The following is a 16665-nucleotide window of genomic DNA, read 5'->3' on the forward strand; positions in this document are numbered from 1 at the left end:
ACTTACAGTTAACTACCTAAATATTTTGAAGTGATTATTATAAACACTTTAAAATGTATTCAACAACCCAAGACAAAAGTATCCTTAGGAATGTGAAAATTTAACTCACTTCTAGCCTTCTAACAAAATGTCCGTCCCATATTTACCAGTGAGAAAACAATAGACGCATATATATAATAGGGAAAAAGAAATCATATACATAATAATACTTTATTAAAATTAAAAGCAGAGGAAACTTTATCTGACCAAGTATCTTTTTATAGCTTTATGAAATTTTTAAAAACCAACATACAAAATAATGATAAAATTTATTAACTATAGTAGTTTAATATAATAGCTAAAGGGACACTGATATTAAACACCATATAATTCTATTTTACATTAGGATGCAAGGTTTTAATTTCCTTTTTTCTTATTTTATCAAAAGTGAAGGAAAATCCTTAATAGATTACATTTTGGTTGTTCAAGAAAGTCTGTTATAATTTTATCCTTGCCAAAACATTTGACACAGAGTCAAATACCTAAGGGAGTAAATGATGCCGAAGAGATTTAATTCACTAGAATACACAAAATTAACAGTACAAGTAGTCATTTTTATAATTCATTCAACAAATATTTGAGTGCTACTATGTGTTGGGTAACTCTTCTAGGGTCTATGGTAGACTAGTGAACACTGTCCTTGAAAACTTAACTAGTAGAACATAATGTAAGGTTTTTCTCTTTTTTGATAGTCATTTATTTTTTTTATAAGGTTGAACACTTAGAAATATGACCAATGACAGATTAAATTCAGAATAATCATTTTTTACATATGAGACTTTCATGCACTACAGATTAAATAAGCCCTGACATCAAAAGCAATAAAAACTCAATAAAAGGACCAAAACATTAGAGCAGATAGAAAAGACAGCAAGAAACACTTTAAGAAAATGCTTCCTAATAAGTTTATTTTCTATTTGTTTGAAAATACAATGAAGCAAACTGTGTAAATTCAGTTAAATTACTCAAGAAAATTAAAGCTGGAAATATAATCAATAAACATTTCTAGTAAACCATGTACACAGTAAACACATTCCTCACTTCACTGAACAGCAGAGGCAACCGTTTCTAAGTTCCAGCCACTCTTCATAGAGCTCTCCACCTTGGCTGACAGCTAAGGATTTCTCCAGCGCACTTCCTAGAATAATTAACAAACAGCACTCTTTAGCTTATGTCCATTAGCCAACAAAAAACAAAGATGAGGATAATTCAATAATGGAGATCTTAAAGCAGAAACTGCATTTTATAACTTATATTCTTTCATTTTATTCATGCAGCCTCGATATCTAAATTACAGTACACTACATTATTTTAGCTTTTATTTAAGATGACTTAAGCCCTGAAAAAGACACATCCTAAACTAATAAACATACCTACTTCCTCCTTAGGCCTCTTACTTGGCCACCCCCATTTCTTAATAAAGTAGCTATCTTGAAGGCATTTTTTTCTTGTCCAGGGTAAACTTTCTAAATAGACTAGTATGTTTTATATACTGGATTTTGTATGCCCTTCAACCTCTTAAGAGACCGCCTTATCTATCTTTTTCTTTTCATTCTTCTTCTAAATTGTTTCTGTTAGACAAACTGCTGAATATTCCCAATGAGTAAAAACCCTAGTTCATCTTGAGGAAGGTTTTTGGCCAGTGTACCATGTGCTCATTTAAAAATTAAACTTATAGGGAGGCCAAGGCGGGCGGATCACGAGGTCAGGAGATCGAGACCATCCTCGCTAACACAATGAAACCTCATCTCTACTAAAATTACAAAAAATTAGCCAGGTGAGGTAGCGGGCGCCTGTAGTCCCAGCTACTCAGGTGGCTGAGGCAGGAGAATGGCGTGAACCCGGGAGGCGGAGGTTGCAGTGACCCGAGACTGTGCCACTGCACTCCAGCCTGGGCAACACAGCGAGACTCCATCTCAAAAAAAAAAAAAAAAAAAAAAAAAAAAAAAACCTAAACTTTTAGTCAAATTCACATATTTTCCTAGCAATACTTACTTAAGAAAGAATAAACTATATTTGAAATGCTTGTTATCTATAAGAATTATTTTAAATGTTTTACTTTTCCTCTAATAAAGAAATATACCAAATGGTGAAGTTCTAAAAGTCCACTAAGCAAATGAGCTCCCATAAAATCGAGTAGTTTTACACTTACATATTTTTTATATTTCAGCTAGGTATTAATAAAGAGCTTCTAAAGAGGTTGCTACAGAATTCGGACTATATACAGAACATTAATGAAACATGAAGAAAAGTATTGAGAATGCTGTGAAAAATAAAATTGCAAAAATGATCTGGGAAAAAATAAAGAAAATAGTAAGAATAAATGTAATCAGTGTGCAATAGGTTATTTAATAAGATGATGAAAAAAACAGTCTGTTATTAGAAATCTCAGGATTTTTGCCTAAAAAGCACTTTTCTCTTTAGTTTATTAAAACCAGAAATCGAATATAACTGGCTTCCCATCCTGTTCATAAAACCTAGCTCTTTTACTTTTTACAACTGAAAAAAAATAGTACATTTTAAAAGAAATCGTTTAATAGATATTGTTTTTTGGCTAGAAGTGAGCTTTGATTACAATTCATACTTATGAAGAAAAACTCCTATAAAGATAACAGAAGTATTGTGTCTAGAGCTATTTTTTTGACTACAGTTTAATATTTCAGTTGAGAAGTTAAGCACACTTATTTTCACAGATAACTTAAAATACATGAGGATAAAGACCATATGTTTACCTTATTTTTAAAATACTGAGTTTTAACTGCATTGCAGATAATAAACATTAAACAAAGTTAACTAATAACAGAAGCATTTTCAAATATTTTTCATGAGTTGCAATAGAGTCCATACAAAAGTGCCTTTCTAATTCCTAAAAAAAACATTTTTTGGCCAGGCATGGTGCCTCATGCCTGTAATCCCAGCAACTTTGGGAGGCCGAGGCGGGTGGATCACAAGGCCAGGAGCTCAATCAAGACCATCCTGGCCAACATGGTGAAACCCTGTCTCTACTAAAAATACAAAAATTATCTGGGCATGGTGGCGCACGCCTGTAGTCCCAGCTACTCGGGAGGCTGAGGCAGGAGAATCACTTTAACCCAGGAGACAGAGGTGGCAGTGAGCTGAGATTGCACCACTGCACTCCAGCCTGGTGACAGAGAGAGACTCCATCTCAAAAAAAATAAAATAAAACAAAAAATAAACGTTTTTTCATATGTCTAGATTTTTACTTCTGGAGTCATTTATTTCAGGTAAAAATGTAGTTTAATTCTGTTAATAAGAACTCCAAAGTTATACAAAATAAAATTTTATTAAAACTAATTTCAGTATCTCAACCCATATAAATCTTAACAGAAATTAATCTAATTTTTCTAAAGCTATCCACATCAATACAATACCTTGCATTTTCATTTTTAAATATGGAATATCAATTCACCAGAGGAATAAACAGTCACACAAAATCTTGCAACATGACATTTATTGAACTTTACTTACCTTCCCCAAATTCATTTAAAATGACCGCTACTCTTTTACTATGTTGCTCTGTCAAAATATAGTTCAGAAGTGTTGTCTTCCCAGCACCTATAAAACATATTTTTTGTAAATAAAAAAATTCAAAATAATTTTAAAGATACAAAAAACACATAAAGAATCCTAACGTTTTTGAGAATTTGCATGCTATTTTTCATATATTATTTTAGTATAGAATATCCTAGAGGATAAGATTAAAGCATCCTTTGAAACCTGTTGCAAAATACTTTATGTAGACATAAAATTTTATAAATATTTACAAACACTCCTACAAGTTGAAACAGTTTCTTCAACCCAGCCTAACCTTCCCTAAAATTTACACACACTCTTTTATTTATAATGACCTTTTATTTCAACATTAACGAGACGCAACTTCAGGCTGACTATATGGCTACTTATAGTATGCTTTAAACAATCTATAAAAGTTTTTATGAAATGGGGAATAGAGCGAGGTAGTGTCAACAATGGACAGAATGTTCAGTAAGATAAATTCATAAAGCTATACCAACTTTATCCAGCAGGTGGCATATGAAACCCAATATGTCAATCTCCAGTAGAAAAAAAATAGTCTTGTGAACCGTACACACTAAAATTCATAGAGGAAAAAAAGAAAATCCTAACTGCATAGTATTGTAGTTCAATTGTATGACTATATCATTTCTTTATCTTTTTTTTTTTGTTGGACATTTGGTTTGTTTCCAGTGTTTTACTATTACAGTGCTGCTAAAAACTTTTACATGTAGGCTATACATGTCTTCTGAAATACATTAAGTTTTCTAGTATATAACTAGATCTTCCTATAACTAGGAAGATTTTACGGAGTATTAGGGTATTAATATCTTTTAGGTCATATTCCTTTCAAAGCTTTTTAAGAGATGAAGGCTTATATTTAGAGTACTTTAGGAAGCTCAACATCACAAAAATATGAAGTATAGAATGGAAGAGAGAGACTTAGGGCAATGAGGAAGATCTTAAAACCAGTCCAAGCCTGAGACAGAGGCCCTGAACATGAGTGTTTCACAGGGCAGTGATGTGAAAACTGAAAGGAAAGGGTGAATGTAAGAAATCTTCTAAGAGAAGATTTACTAGGGCTTTTTAACCATATTATGAAAAAAAAAACACTTTAAGACATAGTTCATTCATTCGAAGGTTTCTAATACGTTACAGATTTATGCTGGGCCTTGGTGAAAAAGTGAACAAGATAGTCTTTGCCTTCATAGAGCTTAGAAATATTAAGGGAAGGGGGGAATGGAGGGGAATTCAGTGAATAAGGAGGCAATTATGTCACAGGGTGACATATTCAATAGGAGATGCACAAAATGCTATGGAGAACCTAAGAGGGACATCTAGCCAGAGGAGTCACAGTAAAAAAGTACCTATTCCAAGGGGCTAAAACACTTGGCACCTTTGAAGTAACATTAGTTCATTGTGCGGGGCCAATTTGGCAGGCTGGAAAGGTTGGCAAGATCCAGATCCTACAGGTCCTTGTAATTCATGTTAAGGAATTTGAATTTTAACCCATAGGGACGCCACTGAAAGGTGTGACGCAGTCGGATTGACATTTATAAAGATCATTAAGGCTAACATGCAACGAATAAATTAAAGGGCAGCAAGACTCCAGATTAGTCAGGAGGCTTTTAGAGTATTCCAAATGGTTGGGATCACAGAAGCAGGATTTGGGGGGATGGTAACAGATGAAGTTTCAGACATGTTAAGTTTTAAGTTGTAGGACATCAAAATAGAAATTACACAGGTGTGTAGCTAAAGATGGACAAAGGGGGAAGGAGGATGGAGCCTTAAAAAGAAGCCAGAGAAGCAGGTGGAAAAATCAGAAGAAAAATGTAATAGAAGCCAAAAGAACAGTGTTTCAAAAAGGGAAAATGGTCAGGGATAGGAGTGAAACTATACCTAGATTCAGCAACAAGGTTGCTGGTATTAATTCTCACTCCTGAGCTTCAGATCATTTTCTCCAATGATCTACTGACCTACCAGTGAGCAACACGGGAAAGGCCCGAGGGGCACGTTTGAAATACATTGTTTTGGACAAGAAATTTGTTCATCTTCTCAGCAGAGCAGCCTCTGAATAACTGTGGGGAAACGCCAAAAATAAATTCCTTTATAAAATTACTTCCGAGCAAAAAACGGGAATAAACTTACAGTCTACAAAGTTTTTAAAAAAACAAAAGCAGTTATTTCTTATTTTTACATAAAAGGTCACGAAGTGGCCCAAGTCTGTACCTGTCTCTAGCAACAACTAGGAATATTATTTCCCGGAAACAGTATCATTTTATTTACATTTCTTAACTTTTTCCAAACTTCTAACACAGTCATATATTTGTTCTAGCCCTTCTATTTAACTGTAAGGTTTAAAAATATATTTCTCAAACTTTTCCAGTAAGAAACTTCTAGTGTAAGTGCATAAACCGCCCTTCACGAAACTACCAACTTCACAAACTTGTGGTTTCGAGTATCCCTGTACACTCTCAACGTTCTTAGTTTGAGAAATAGTCTTGGAGGACAGAGATTTTATTCTTACTTCCTACGCAGTGGTTTACAAACAGACCTCCAAAAAAAAGTGTTTAAGATGGGAGCACTTCCTGCCAACTGGCTGGAGGACTGTGGCTCGTGGGGAAGGGGAATCTACTGACGAAAGCCCCACGTGTCGGGCATTTTACAGACGGGACATCCTTTCACGGCAATAGGTAGGTGGTTCCGGCCCTGTTTCCCAGGTGACAGGTAATTTTCCATTTTCAGGTGAGGTAGATGAGCGTCAGGAAGGTAAGATAACCTGGTAAGAGGTCACAGAGACAATTGGGGGGCGTGTCTTAGCTTCAAAGCCTTGTTTCAAAGGCTAACTTTCCATCTCACTTGAGAAACGGGAATCGAACGCAGAGGGGACCGGGCATCATTAACTCCCAAGATGAGAGGTAAACCCTACGAGAAGCAAGTGACCCAGCCCCTACCTCAAAGACATTTGCTCTTGATCATGAGGCCCCAATGCCTCAGGAGAAGAGGCACCGGCAGCCCGCAAAATCCCACGACACCAGAGTTCACGGCATTTTGTGACTGGGATGGTTAGTTACCTAAATACCCGGTGATGATTGTGACTGGGATCTTGGCGCCGAGGCCAGACTTTTCCTCCTCCTCGCTTTGCGTCGTCTCAATGGGAACCAATTCAGGACAATCCTCTTCCTCATCCGCAGATCCAACAGCCGGTAACATTCCGGCCTACAGCACGTCCCTACTTCAGCTGAACCGCGGGGACCAACACGCCCGACCGCAGCCGCGCACGCCCAGCGCGCCACTCCAGGCCTGCCCGGGGCCTGACGTCATCACATCGCGACGCCAGCTGATCCCGCCCGGATTACCTGGGCTCTGGACGAGAAGTGCCTCGTCCCTTAGCCACACCCCCCGGGGAGGTGGGCTCTCCCCGACGACAGCTGGACACGCCCCTGGGCGTGTTCTGTGAACCTGAGCGACGCTGCGGAGAGTCCTTAGGGCGCACTAACCACCTGTCTGAAGGTGTCACTGGCGCCTAGAGCCTTAATAAGCTACTGGCTGTAGGTAGAGCTGAGGCCAGCCTGCTGGAAATCTGGAGTGGGTAGCCTGACCTAACCAGTTCCCACAGGGCATAGATTTTATCAACTTGATTTTTTAGTCTCGTTAAAAAAAAAAAAAAAAAAGTTTTAATTCATAGGGGAAAGAATGGAAGGTTATAACATTACAATTTTTTTTTTTTACAAGATAATGGCTTTATGTGTGTTGCTAGTCCTTCATAGTTTCTATGTTTCTTTTTTTTTTTTTAATTATACTTTAAGTTTTAGGGTACATGTGCACATTGTGCAGGTTAGTTACATTTGTATACATGTGCCATGCTGGTGTGCTGCACCCACTAACTCGTCATCTAGCATTAGGTATATCTCCCAATGCTATCCGTCCCCCCTCCCCCCTCCCCACCACAGTCCCCAGAGTATGATATTCCCCTTCCTGTGTCCATGTGATCTCATTGTTCAATTCCCACCTATGAGTGAGACTATGCGGTGTTTGGTTTTTTGTTCTTGCAATAGTTTACTGAGAATGATGGTTTCCAATTTCATCCATGTCCCTACAAAGGATATGAACTCATCATTTTTTATGGCTGCATAGTATTCCATGGTGTATATGTGCCACATTTTCTTAATCCAGTCTATCATTGTTGGACATTTGGGTTGGTTCCAAGTCTTTGCTATTGTGAATAATGCCGCAATAAACATACGCGTGCATGTGTCTTTATAGCAGCATGATTTATAGTCATTTGGGTATATACCCAGTAATGGGATGGCTGGGTCAAATGGTATTTCTAGTTCTAGATCCCTGAGGAATCGCCACACTGACTTCCACAATGGTTGAACTAGTTTACAGTCCCACCAACAGTGTAAAAGTGTTCCTGTTTCTCCACATCCTCTCCAGCACCTGTTGTTTCCTGACTTTTGAATGATTGCCATTCTAACTGGTGTGAGATGATATCTCATAGTGGTTTTGATTTGCATTTCTCTGATGGCCAGTGATGATGAGCATTTTTTCATGTGTTTTTTGGCTGCATAAATGTCTTCTTTTGAGAAGTGTCTGTTCATGTCCTTCGCCCACTTTTTGATGGGGTTGTTTGTTTTTTTCTTGTAAATTTGTTTGAGTTCACTGTAGATTCTGGATATTAGCCCTTTGTCAGATGAGTAGGTTGCGAAAATTTTCTCCCATGTTGTAGGTTGCCTATTCACTCTGATGGTAGTTTCTTTTGCTGTGCAGAAGCTCTTTAGTTTAATTAGATCCCATTTGTCAATTTTGGCTTTTGTTGCCATTGCTTTTGGTGTTTTGGACATGAAGTCCTTGCCCACGCCTATGTCCTGAATGGTAATGCCTAGGTTTTCTTCTAGGGTTTTTATGGTTTTAGGTCTAACGTTTAAATCTTTAATCCATCTTGAATTGATTTTTGTATAAGGTGTAAGGAAGGGATCCAGTTTCAGCTTTCTACATATGGCTAGCCAGTTTTCCCAGCACCATTTATTAAATAGGGAATCCTTTCCCCATTGCTTGTTTTTCTCAGGTTTGTCAAAGATCAGATAGTTGTAGGTAAGCGGTGTTATTTCTGAGGGCTCTGTTCTGTTCCATTGATCTATATTTCTGTTTTGGTACCAGTACCATGCTGTTTTGGTTACTGTAGCCTTGTAGTATAGTTTGAAGTCAGGTAGTGTGATGCCTCCAGCTTTGTTCTTTTGGCTTAGGATTGACTTGGTGATGCGGGCTCTCTTTTGGTTCCATATGAACTTTAAAGTAGTTTTTTCCAATTCTGTGAAGAAAGTCATTGGTAGCTTGATGGGGATGGCATTGAATCTGTAAATTACCTTGGGCAGTATGGCCATTTTCACGATATTGATTCTTCCTACCCATGAGCATGGAATGTTCTTCCATTTGTTTGTATCCTCTTTTATTTCCTTGAGCAGTGGTTTGTAGTTCTCCTTGAAGAGGTGCTTCACATCCCTTGTAAGTTGGATTCCTAGGTATTTTATTCTCTTTGAAGCAATTGTGAATGGGAGTTCACTCATGATTTGGCTCTCTGTTTGTCTGTTGTTGGTGTATAAGAATGCTTGTGATTTTTGAACATTGATTTTGTATCCTGAGACTTTGCTGAAGTTGCTTATCAGCTTAAGGAGATTTTGGGCTGAGACGATGGGGTTTTCTAGATAAACAATCATGTCGTCTGCAAACAGGGACAATTTGACTTCCTCTTTTCCTAATTGAATACCCTTTATTTCCTTCTCCTACCTGATTGCCCTGGCCAGAACTTCCAACACTATGTTGAATAGGAGCGGTGAGAGAGGGCATCCCTGTCTTGTGCCAGTTTTCAAAGGGAATGCTTCCAGTTTTTGCCCATTCAGTATGATATTGGCTGTGGGTTTGTCATAGATAGCTCTTATTATTTTGAAATATGTCCCATCAATACCTAATTTATTGAGTTTTTAGCATGAAGGGTTGTTGAATTTTGTCAAAGACTTTTTCTGCATCTATTGAGATAATCATGTGGTTTTTGTCTTTGGCTCTGTTTATATGCTGGATTACATTTATTGATTTGCGTATGTTGAACCAGCCTTGCATCCCAGGGATGAAGCCCACTTGATCATGGTGGATAAGCTTTTTGATGTGCTGCTGGATTCGGTTTGCCAGTATTTTATTGAGGATTTTTGCATCAATGTTTATCAAGGATATTGGTCTAAAATTCTCTTTTTTGGTTGTGTCTCTGCCAGGCTTTGGTATCAGAATGATGCTGGCCTCATAAAATGAGTTAGGGAGGATTCCCTCTTTTTCTATTGATTGGAATAGTTTCAGAAGGAATGGTACCAGTTCCTCCTTGTACCTCTGGTAGAATTCGGCTGTGAATCCATCTGGTCCTGGACTCTTTTTGGTTGGTAAACTATTGATTATTGCCACAATTTCAGCTCCTGTTATTGGTCTATTCAGAGATTCAACTTCTTCCTGGTTTAGTCTTGGGAGAGTGTATGTGTCGAGGAATTTATCCATTTCTTCTAGATTTTCTAGTTTATTTGCGTAGAGGTGTTTGTAGTATTCTTTGATGGTAGTTTGTATTTCTGTGGGATCGGTGGTGATATCCCCTTTATCATTTTTTATTGCATCTATTTGATTCTTCTCTCTTTTTTTCTTTATTAGTCTTGCTAGCGGTCTATCAATTTTGTTGATCCTTTCAAAAAACCAGCTCCTGGATTCATTGATTTTTTGAAGGGTTTTTTGTGTCTCTATTTCCTTCAGTTCTGCTCTGATTTTAGTTATTTCTTGCCTTCTGCTAGCTTTTGAATGTGTTTGCTCTTGCTTTTCTAGTTCTTTTAATTCTGATGTTAGGGTGTCAATTTTGGATCTTTCCTGCTTTCTCTTGTGGGCATTTAGTGCTATAAATTTCCCTCTACACACTGCTTTGAATGCGTCCCAGAGATTCTGGTATGTTGTGTCTTTGTTCTCGTTGGTTTCAAAGAACATCTTTATTTCTGCCTTCATTTCGTTATGTACCCAGTAGTCATTCAGGAGCAGGTTGTTCAGTTTCCATGTAGTTGAGCGGCTTTGAGTGAGATTCTTAATCCTGAGTTCTAGTTTGATTGCACTGTGGTCTGAGAGATAGTTTGTTATAATTTCTGTTCTTTTACATTTGCTGAGGAGAGCTTTACTTCCAAGTATGTGGTCAATTTTGGAATAGGTGTGGTGTGGTGCTGAAAAAAATGTATATTCTGTTGATTTGGGGTGGAGAGTTCTGTAGATGTCTATTAGGTCCGCTTGGTGCAGAGCTGAGTTCAATTCCTGGGTATCCTTGTTGACTTTCTGTCTCGTTGATCTGTCTAATGTTGACAGTGGGGTGTTAAAGTCTCCCATTATTAATGTGTGGGAGTCTAAGTCTCTTTGTAGGTCACTCAGGACTTGCTTTATGAATCTGGGTGCTCCTGTATTGGGTGCATATATATTTAGGATAGTTAGCTCCTCTTGTTGAATTGATCCCTTTAACATTATGTAATGGCCTTCTTTGTCTCTTTTGATCTTTGTTGGTTTAAAGTCTGTTTTATCAGAGACTAGGATTGCAACCCCTGCCTTTTTTTGTTTTCCATTTGCTTGGTAGATCTTCCTCCATCCTTTTATTTTGAGCCTATGTGTGTCTCTGCATGTGAGATGGGTTTCCTGAATACAGCACACTGTTGCGTCTTGACTCTTTATCCAACTTGCCAGTCTGTGTCTTTTAATTGGAGAATTTAGTCCATTTCCATTTAAAGTTAATATTGTTATGTGTGAATTTGATCCTGTCATTATGTTAGCTGGTGATTTTGCTCGTTAGTTGATGCAGTTTCTTCCTAGTCTTGATGGTCTTTACATTTTTGCATGATTTTGCAGCGGCTGGTACCGGTTGTTCCTTTCCATGTTTAGCGCTTCCTTCAGGAGCTCTTTTAGGGCAGGCCTGGTGGTGACAAAATCGGTCAGCATTTGCTTGTCTGTAAAGTATTTTATTTCTCCTTCACTTATGAAGCTTAGTTTGGCTGGATATGAAATTCTGGGTTGAAAATTCTTTTCTTTAAGAATGTTGAATATTGGCCCCCACTCTCTTCTGGCTTGTAGGGTTTCTGCCGAGAGATCCGCTGTTAGTCTGATGGGCTTCCCTTTGAGGGTAACCCGACCTTTCTGTCTGGCTGCCCTTAACATTTTTTCCTTCATTTCAACTTTGGTGAATCTGACAATTATGTGTCTTGGAGTTGCTCTTCTCGAGGAGTATCTTTGTGGCGTTCTCTGTATTTCCTGAATCTGAACGTTGGCTTGCCTTGCTAGATTGGGGAAGTTCTCCTGGATAATATCCTGCAGTGTTTTCCAACTTGGTTTCATTCTCCGCATCACTTTCAGGTACACCAATCAGACATAGATTTGGTCTTTTCACATACTCCCATATTTCTTGGAGGCTTTGCTCATTTCTTTTTATTCTTTTTTCTCTAGACTTCCCTTCTCGCTTCATTTCATTCATTTCATCTTCCATTGCTGATACCCTTTCTTCCAGTTGATCGCATCGGCTCCTGAGGCTTCTGCATTCTTCACATAGTTCTCGAGCCTTGGTTTTCAGCTCCATCAGCTCCTTTAAGCACTTCTCTGTATTGGTTATTCTAGTTATACATTCTTCTAAATTTTTTTCAAAGTTTTCAACTTCTTTGCCTTTGGTTTGAATGTCCTCCCGTAGCTCAGAGTAATTTGATCGTCTGAAGCCTTCTTCTCTCAGCTCGTCAAAATCATTCTCCATCCAGCTTTGTTCCGTTGCTGGTGAGGAACTGCGTTCCTTTGGAGGAGGAGAGGTGCTCTGCATTTTAGAGTTTCCTGTTTTTCTGTTCTGTTTTTTCCCCATCTTTGTGGTTTTATCTACTTTTGGTCTTTGATGATGGTGATGTACAGCTGGGTTTTTGGTGTGGATGTCCTTTCTGTTTGTTAGTTTTCCTTCTAACAGACAGGACCCTCAGCTGCAGGTCTGTTGGAATACCCTGCCCTGTGAGGTGTCAGTGTGCCCCTGCTGGGGGGTGCCTCCCAGTTAGGCTGCTCGGGGGTCAGGGGTCAGGGACCCACTTGAGGAGGCAGTCTGCCCGTTCTCAGATCTCCAGCTGCGTGCTGGGAGAACCACTGCTCTCTTCAAAGCTGTCAGACAGGGACATTTAAGTCTGCAGAGGTTACTGCTGTCTTTTTGTTTGTCTGTGCCCTGCCCCCAGAGGTGGAGACTACAGAGGCAGGCAGGCCTCCTTGAGCTGTGGTGGGCTCCACCCAGTTCGAGCTTCAGGGCTGCTTTGTTTACCTAATCAAGCCTGGGCAATGGCGGGCGCCCCTCCCCCAGCCTCGCTGCCGCCTTGCAGTTTGATCTGAGACTGCTGTGCTAGCAATCAGCGAGATTCCGTGGGCGTAGGACCCTCTGAGCCAGGTGTGGGATATAGTCTTGTGGTGCGCCGTTTTTTAAGCCGGTCTGAAAAGCGCAATATTCGGGTGGGAGTGACCCGATTTTCCAGGTGCGTCCGTCACCCCTTTCTTTGACTCAGAAAGGGAACTCCCTGACCCCTTGCGCTTCCCAGGTGAGGCAATGCCTCGCCCTGCTTCGGCTCGCGCACGGTGCGGGCACCCACTGACCTGCGCCCACTGTCTGGCACTCCCTAGTGAGATGAACCCGGTACCTCAGATGGAAATGCAGAAATCACCGTCTTCTGCGTCGCTCACGCTGGGAGCTGTAGACCGGAGCTGTTCTTATTCGGCCATCTTGGCTCCTCCTCCAACATTACAATTTTAATTGTAATTTTTATACCTGAAGGATAACCAGTACACTTTTTTCTTTATTATTACATATTATATATGTAATTCCAAATTTTTAGTATTCATGCATCACTTTTATTTACTTTTTTCTCATTATTTATTTGGACCTCAGATAACCTAAGTTCATTAATCATATTTGCTGGTGCATGACACTCTCATCACTAATCCATAGATAGCCCTTCTTTCTAATATAAATTTATAGTGAACTCCTTTGACCTCATTCCTAACCTAAAAGCATTACCAGTAAGTTACACGTACCTATGTGCACCGCCCCCGCTTCCAATCCACAGCCTGCTCCATAAGATAGTAACAACAGTCATGAATTGGTTCTGGATTGCTGATCATTCCCTGTTTTCTTTTTAGTTTTATCACATATCCCACGTATGTACTTAGAGAATATGTTGTTTAATTTTGGGTGTTTTTGAGCTTCATAAAATTATCCATATAATATATAAACTCCTGAGGCTTGCTATATTTTTCAGCATCACTGCTGTCTTGTATTCTATTGTGTGGCTACACGGCAATTTATTCATTTCCTCTCAATTGTTCCAGGTTTTGCTCTTATGAACAGGGCTGCTATGAACATTTTTCCTGACATATGTGTGTGCAACTTCCTCTTGAGTGTCTGTGTAAGAGTTGAATTGCTGGGTCCTAGATTATTCAAATGTTTTACTTCACAAGAAAATGCACAATTATTTTTCAAAATGTTTGTACAAATTGATACATTTTCCCAGCAAATTATAAGAGATCTCATTGGTCTGTATGTCAATATTATCAGGCATGCATTTTTCACCAATCAATTGAGTACAAAAGAAGACTTCATTGTGATCTTCATTTGCATTTCCTTGATTACTAACAAGGTTGAGAATCTTTTCATGTGTTTTGGCAATATTTAATTCTTAGAATGACCCTGTAGAGTGTTATCCCTCTTTCAAACATGAGGCACCAAGAGTTAAGTTACTTGTCCAGGTTAGGTCATAAAAATCTATCTGATGCACAAGTAGAATGTTTTACTACTATCCTGATGCCAAATAGAAGGTTGACTTTTCCTTCCTTCTCTGAAATTCCCCATAAAATATACTGTGTGTATTCCATTAGTTCTACTGATAAGTACATATAACTTGAAAGTATTTATCACGCCTTTTGCAGAACACAGTTAAGACAGAGGGTTTATATTTGTGCAAATGATTATATTATCACACATACACTCCGTCTGAGAAATCAGGTCTTGAATGCTTTGCCAGCTTTGACAATGTAACCATGAACCAGCTGAGGAAGAAATAAGGCAAATACCTTAGGCATGGTGGTTCAGTTCACTTTATTCTACCAAAGGAGAGAAGCTGTGATGGGTAGCCCAAAATAGATAGCTTACACCCTAAACACAATGGTTCATAAGCTTTTTCGTTTCAGGAATGCTATGAAGTATTGATTTTTTTGGCAACCTAAGGGAAGGAGTAACATTGCACCCACAGGCATCACACTATTTGCTTGATGTCCCTTCAGCACTGCATTACTGCCTGAATAGCAGCTATTACAGCCCTCACCACCTTCTTTGACATATTTTTTTAAGTACATTCTTGTGGGTTCCCAATATGGCACTGGCTGAATGTTATACTAAAATCCCTCTTTCTGTTTTTTGAGACAGGGTCTCACTCTGTTGCCCAGCATGGATTGCATTGGCACGATCACAGCTCACTGCAGTCCTAAACTCCTGGGCTCAAGTGATCCTCCCGTCTCAGCCTCCCAAGTAGCTGGGACTCCAGTCATATGCCATTACATCTGGCTAATTTTTCTTTTTCTTTTTGGTAGAGACAGGGTCTCACTATGTTGTCCAGTCTGGTCTAAAGTCTCATCTCTAACAATGAGCAACCTGTAACCTATGAGGCCAGCTCAGTCAAGTTGACCAAATAGCATTGTTGTAACAGTATGTAGCCTCAGTGAGAGCAAAATAAGTTTTACACATTGGCCAAAAATTAAATGCACCACAAATATCTATCAACTGATAGACAACCAAAATGTGACAAATGGATAAACAAATATGATCTATCCATACAATGGAAAATTATTTGGCAATAAACAGGAAAAAGGACTGATACCTGCTACAAAATGAATCAATCTTGAAAACATTATGGTAAGTGAAAAAAGCTATTCACAAAAGACCACATGTTGTATGATTCCATTTATATAAAATATCCAAAATAGGCAAATCTATAGAGACAGAAAGTACATTAATGGTTCCCAGGAGTGGAGGGCTGGGGAGAGACTACAGTGGTTTTTGGGCGGTGATGAAAATGTTCTAAAATTGATTATGGTGATGGTAGTACAACTCTGATTATACTGAAAACCATTGACTTGTACACTTTAAATTGGTGAATTGTATCATATGTGAAATTTATCTTAATAAAGCTGCTATTCTTAAAAGAAATAAACACCTATCTGTGCATCAAAATGGGGTGCTTGTGTGCATTTGTAGAGAAACACTGTCTTCAGCAGTTTCAAGTTCTGGCCTTAGGCACAAGTATAAAGATTACAGCTTGATAAAATTTTTCCTTTGGTCTGTTCCATATTCCTCTTCAGTTAAATTTTTATCTATGGATTCTGTGGAGTCCTGTCATTTTATTTTCTCAGATAGAGTTGTAATTTCAGTTCTCCCAAAATAGCTGGGCATGACTTTTTATTTTTATTTCTTTTTTCTTTTTGAGATGGAGTCTTGCTCTGTTGCCGAGGCTGGAGTGCAGTGGCACGATCTTGGCTCACTGAAACCTCTGCCTCCGGGTTCAAGCGATTCTCCTGCCTCAGCTTCCTGAGTAGCTGGGATTACAGGTATGCACCACCATGCCCAGCTAATTTTTGTATTTTTAGTAGAGACGAGGTTTCACCACGTTAGCCAGGCTGGTCTTGAACTCCTGACCTCCTGATCCATCCACCTCAGCCTCCTAAAGAGCTGGGATTACAGGCGTGAGCCACCGTTCCGGGCTTTTTTTTTTTTTTTTTTTTAACTTATAAGAGGGTTAAATTTTTAAATTGTTAAATTGAAAATGCCTTTTTAAATAAGTATGAAATTTCTTAATTATAATATTTTAGAATCTATTACAGTTTCTGATGTAACTTAAAAATTCCTCCTCATTTAGCTTTGCTATTTTGTCTCATTTACTTTAGGGTAAAACAACAACAATAACAAAAATAATGTGTTGAGCCCCTAAGCATCTGATAGGCACTGTGTTAAGCACATTAAATGCATTATCC

The 16665-nt window shown here is 38.7% G+C and overlaps 1 protein-coding gene across 21 annotated transcripts in view; it reads right to left on the reverse strand.

Annotated features, from left to right (window-relative positions):
• LOC134728417 (zinc-regulated GTPase metalloprotein activator 1A-like) overlaps window positions 1-6980 on the reverse strand; it is a 46857-nt gene extending 39877 nt beyond the window's left edge. For 10 of the 21 annotated variants that reach the window (XM_063604086.1, XM_063604088.1, XM_063604085.1 and 7 more), the window contains exons 1-3: window positions 6648-6923; window positions 3529-3615; window positions 1081-1177 (exon numbers count right to left, since the gene is read on the reverse strand). In XM_063604086.1, coding sequence (XP_063460156.1) covers window positions 1081-1177; window positions 3529-3615; window positions 6648-6786 — 323 coding nt within the window. In that variant the 5' untranslated portion in view covers window positions 6787-6923. Of the gene's footprint in view, window positions 1-191; window positions 1178-3528; window positions 3616-5553; window positions 5652-6647 lie in introns of those variants that run through there. The other 11 variants (XM_063604096.1, XM_063604093.1, XM_063604094.1 and 8 more) reach the window with 6 other exon arrangements.
• Window positions 6981-16665: the final 9685 nt, after the last annotated feature.

Source organism: Pan paniscus, chromosome 4 (genome assembly GCF_029289425.2).
Source record: "Pan paniscus chromosome 4, NHGRI_mPanPan1-v2.0_pri, whole genome shotgun sequence".
NCBI classification, from domain to species: domain Eukaryota; kingdom Metazoa; phylum Chordata; class Mammalia; order Primates; family Hominidae; genus Pan; species Pan paniscus.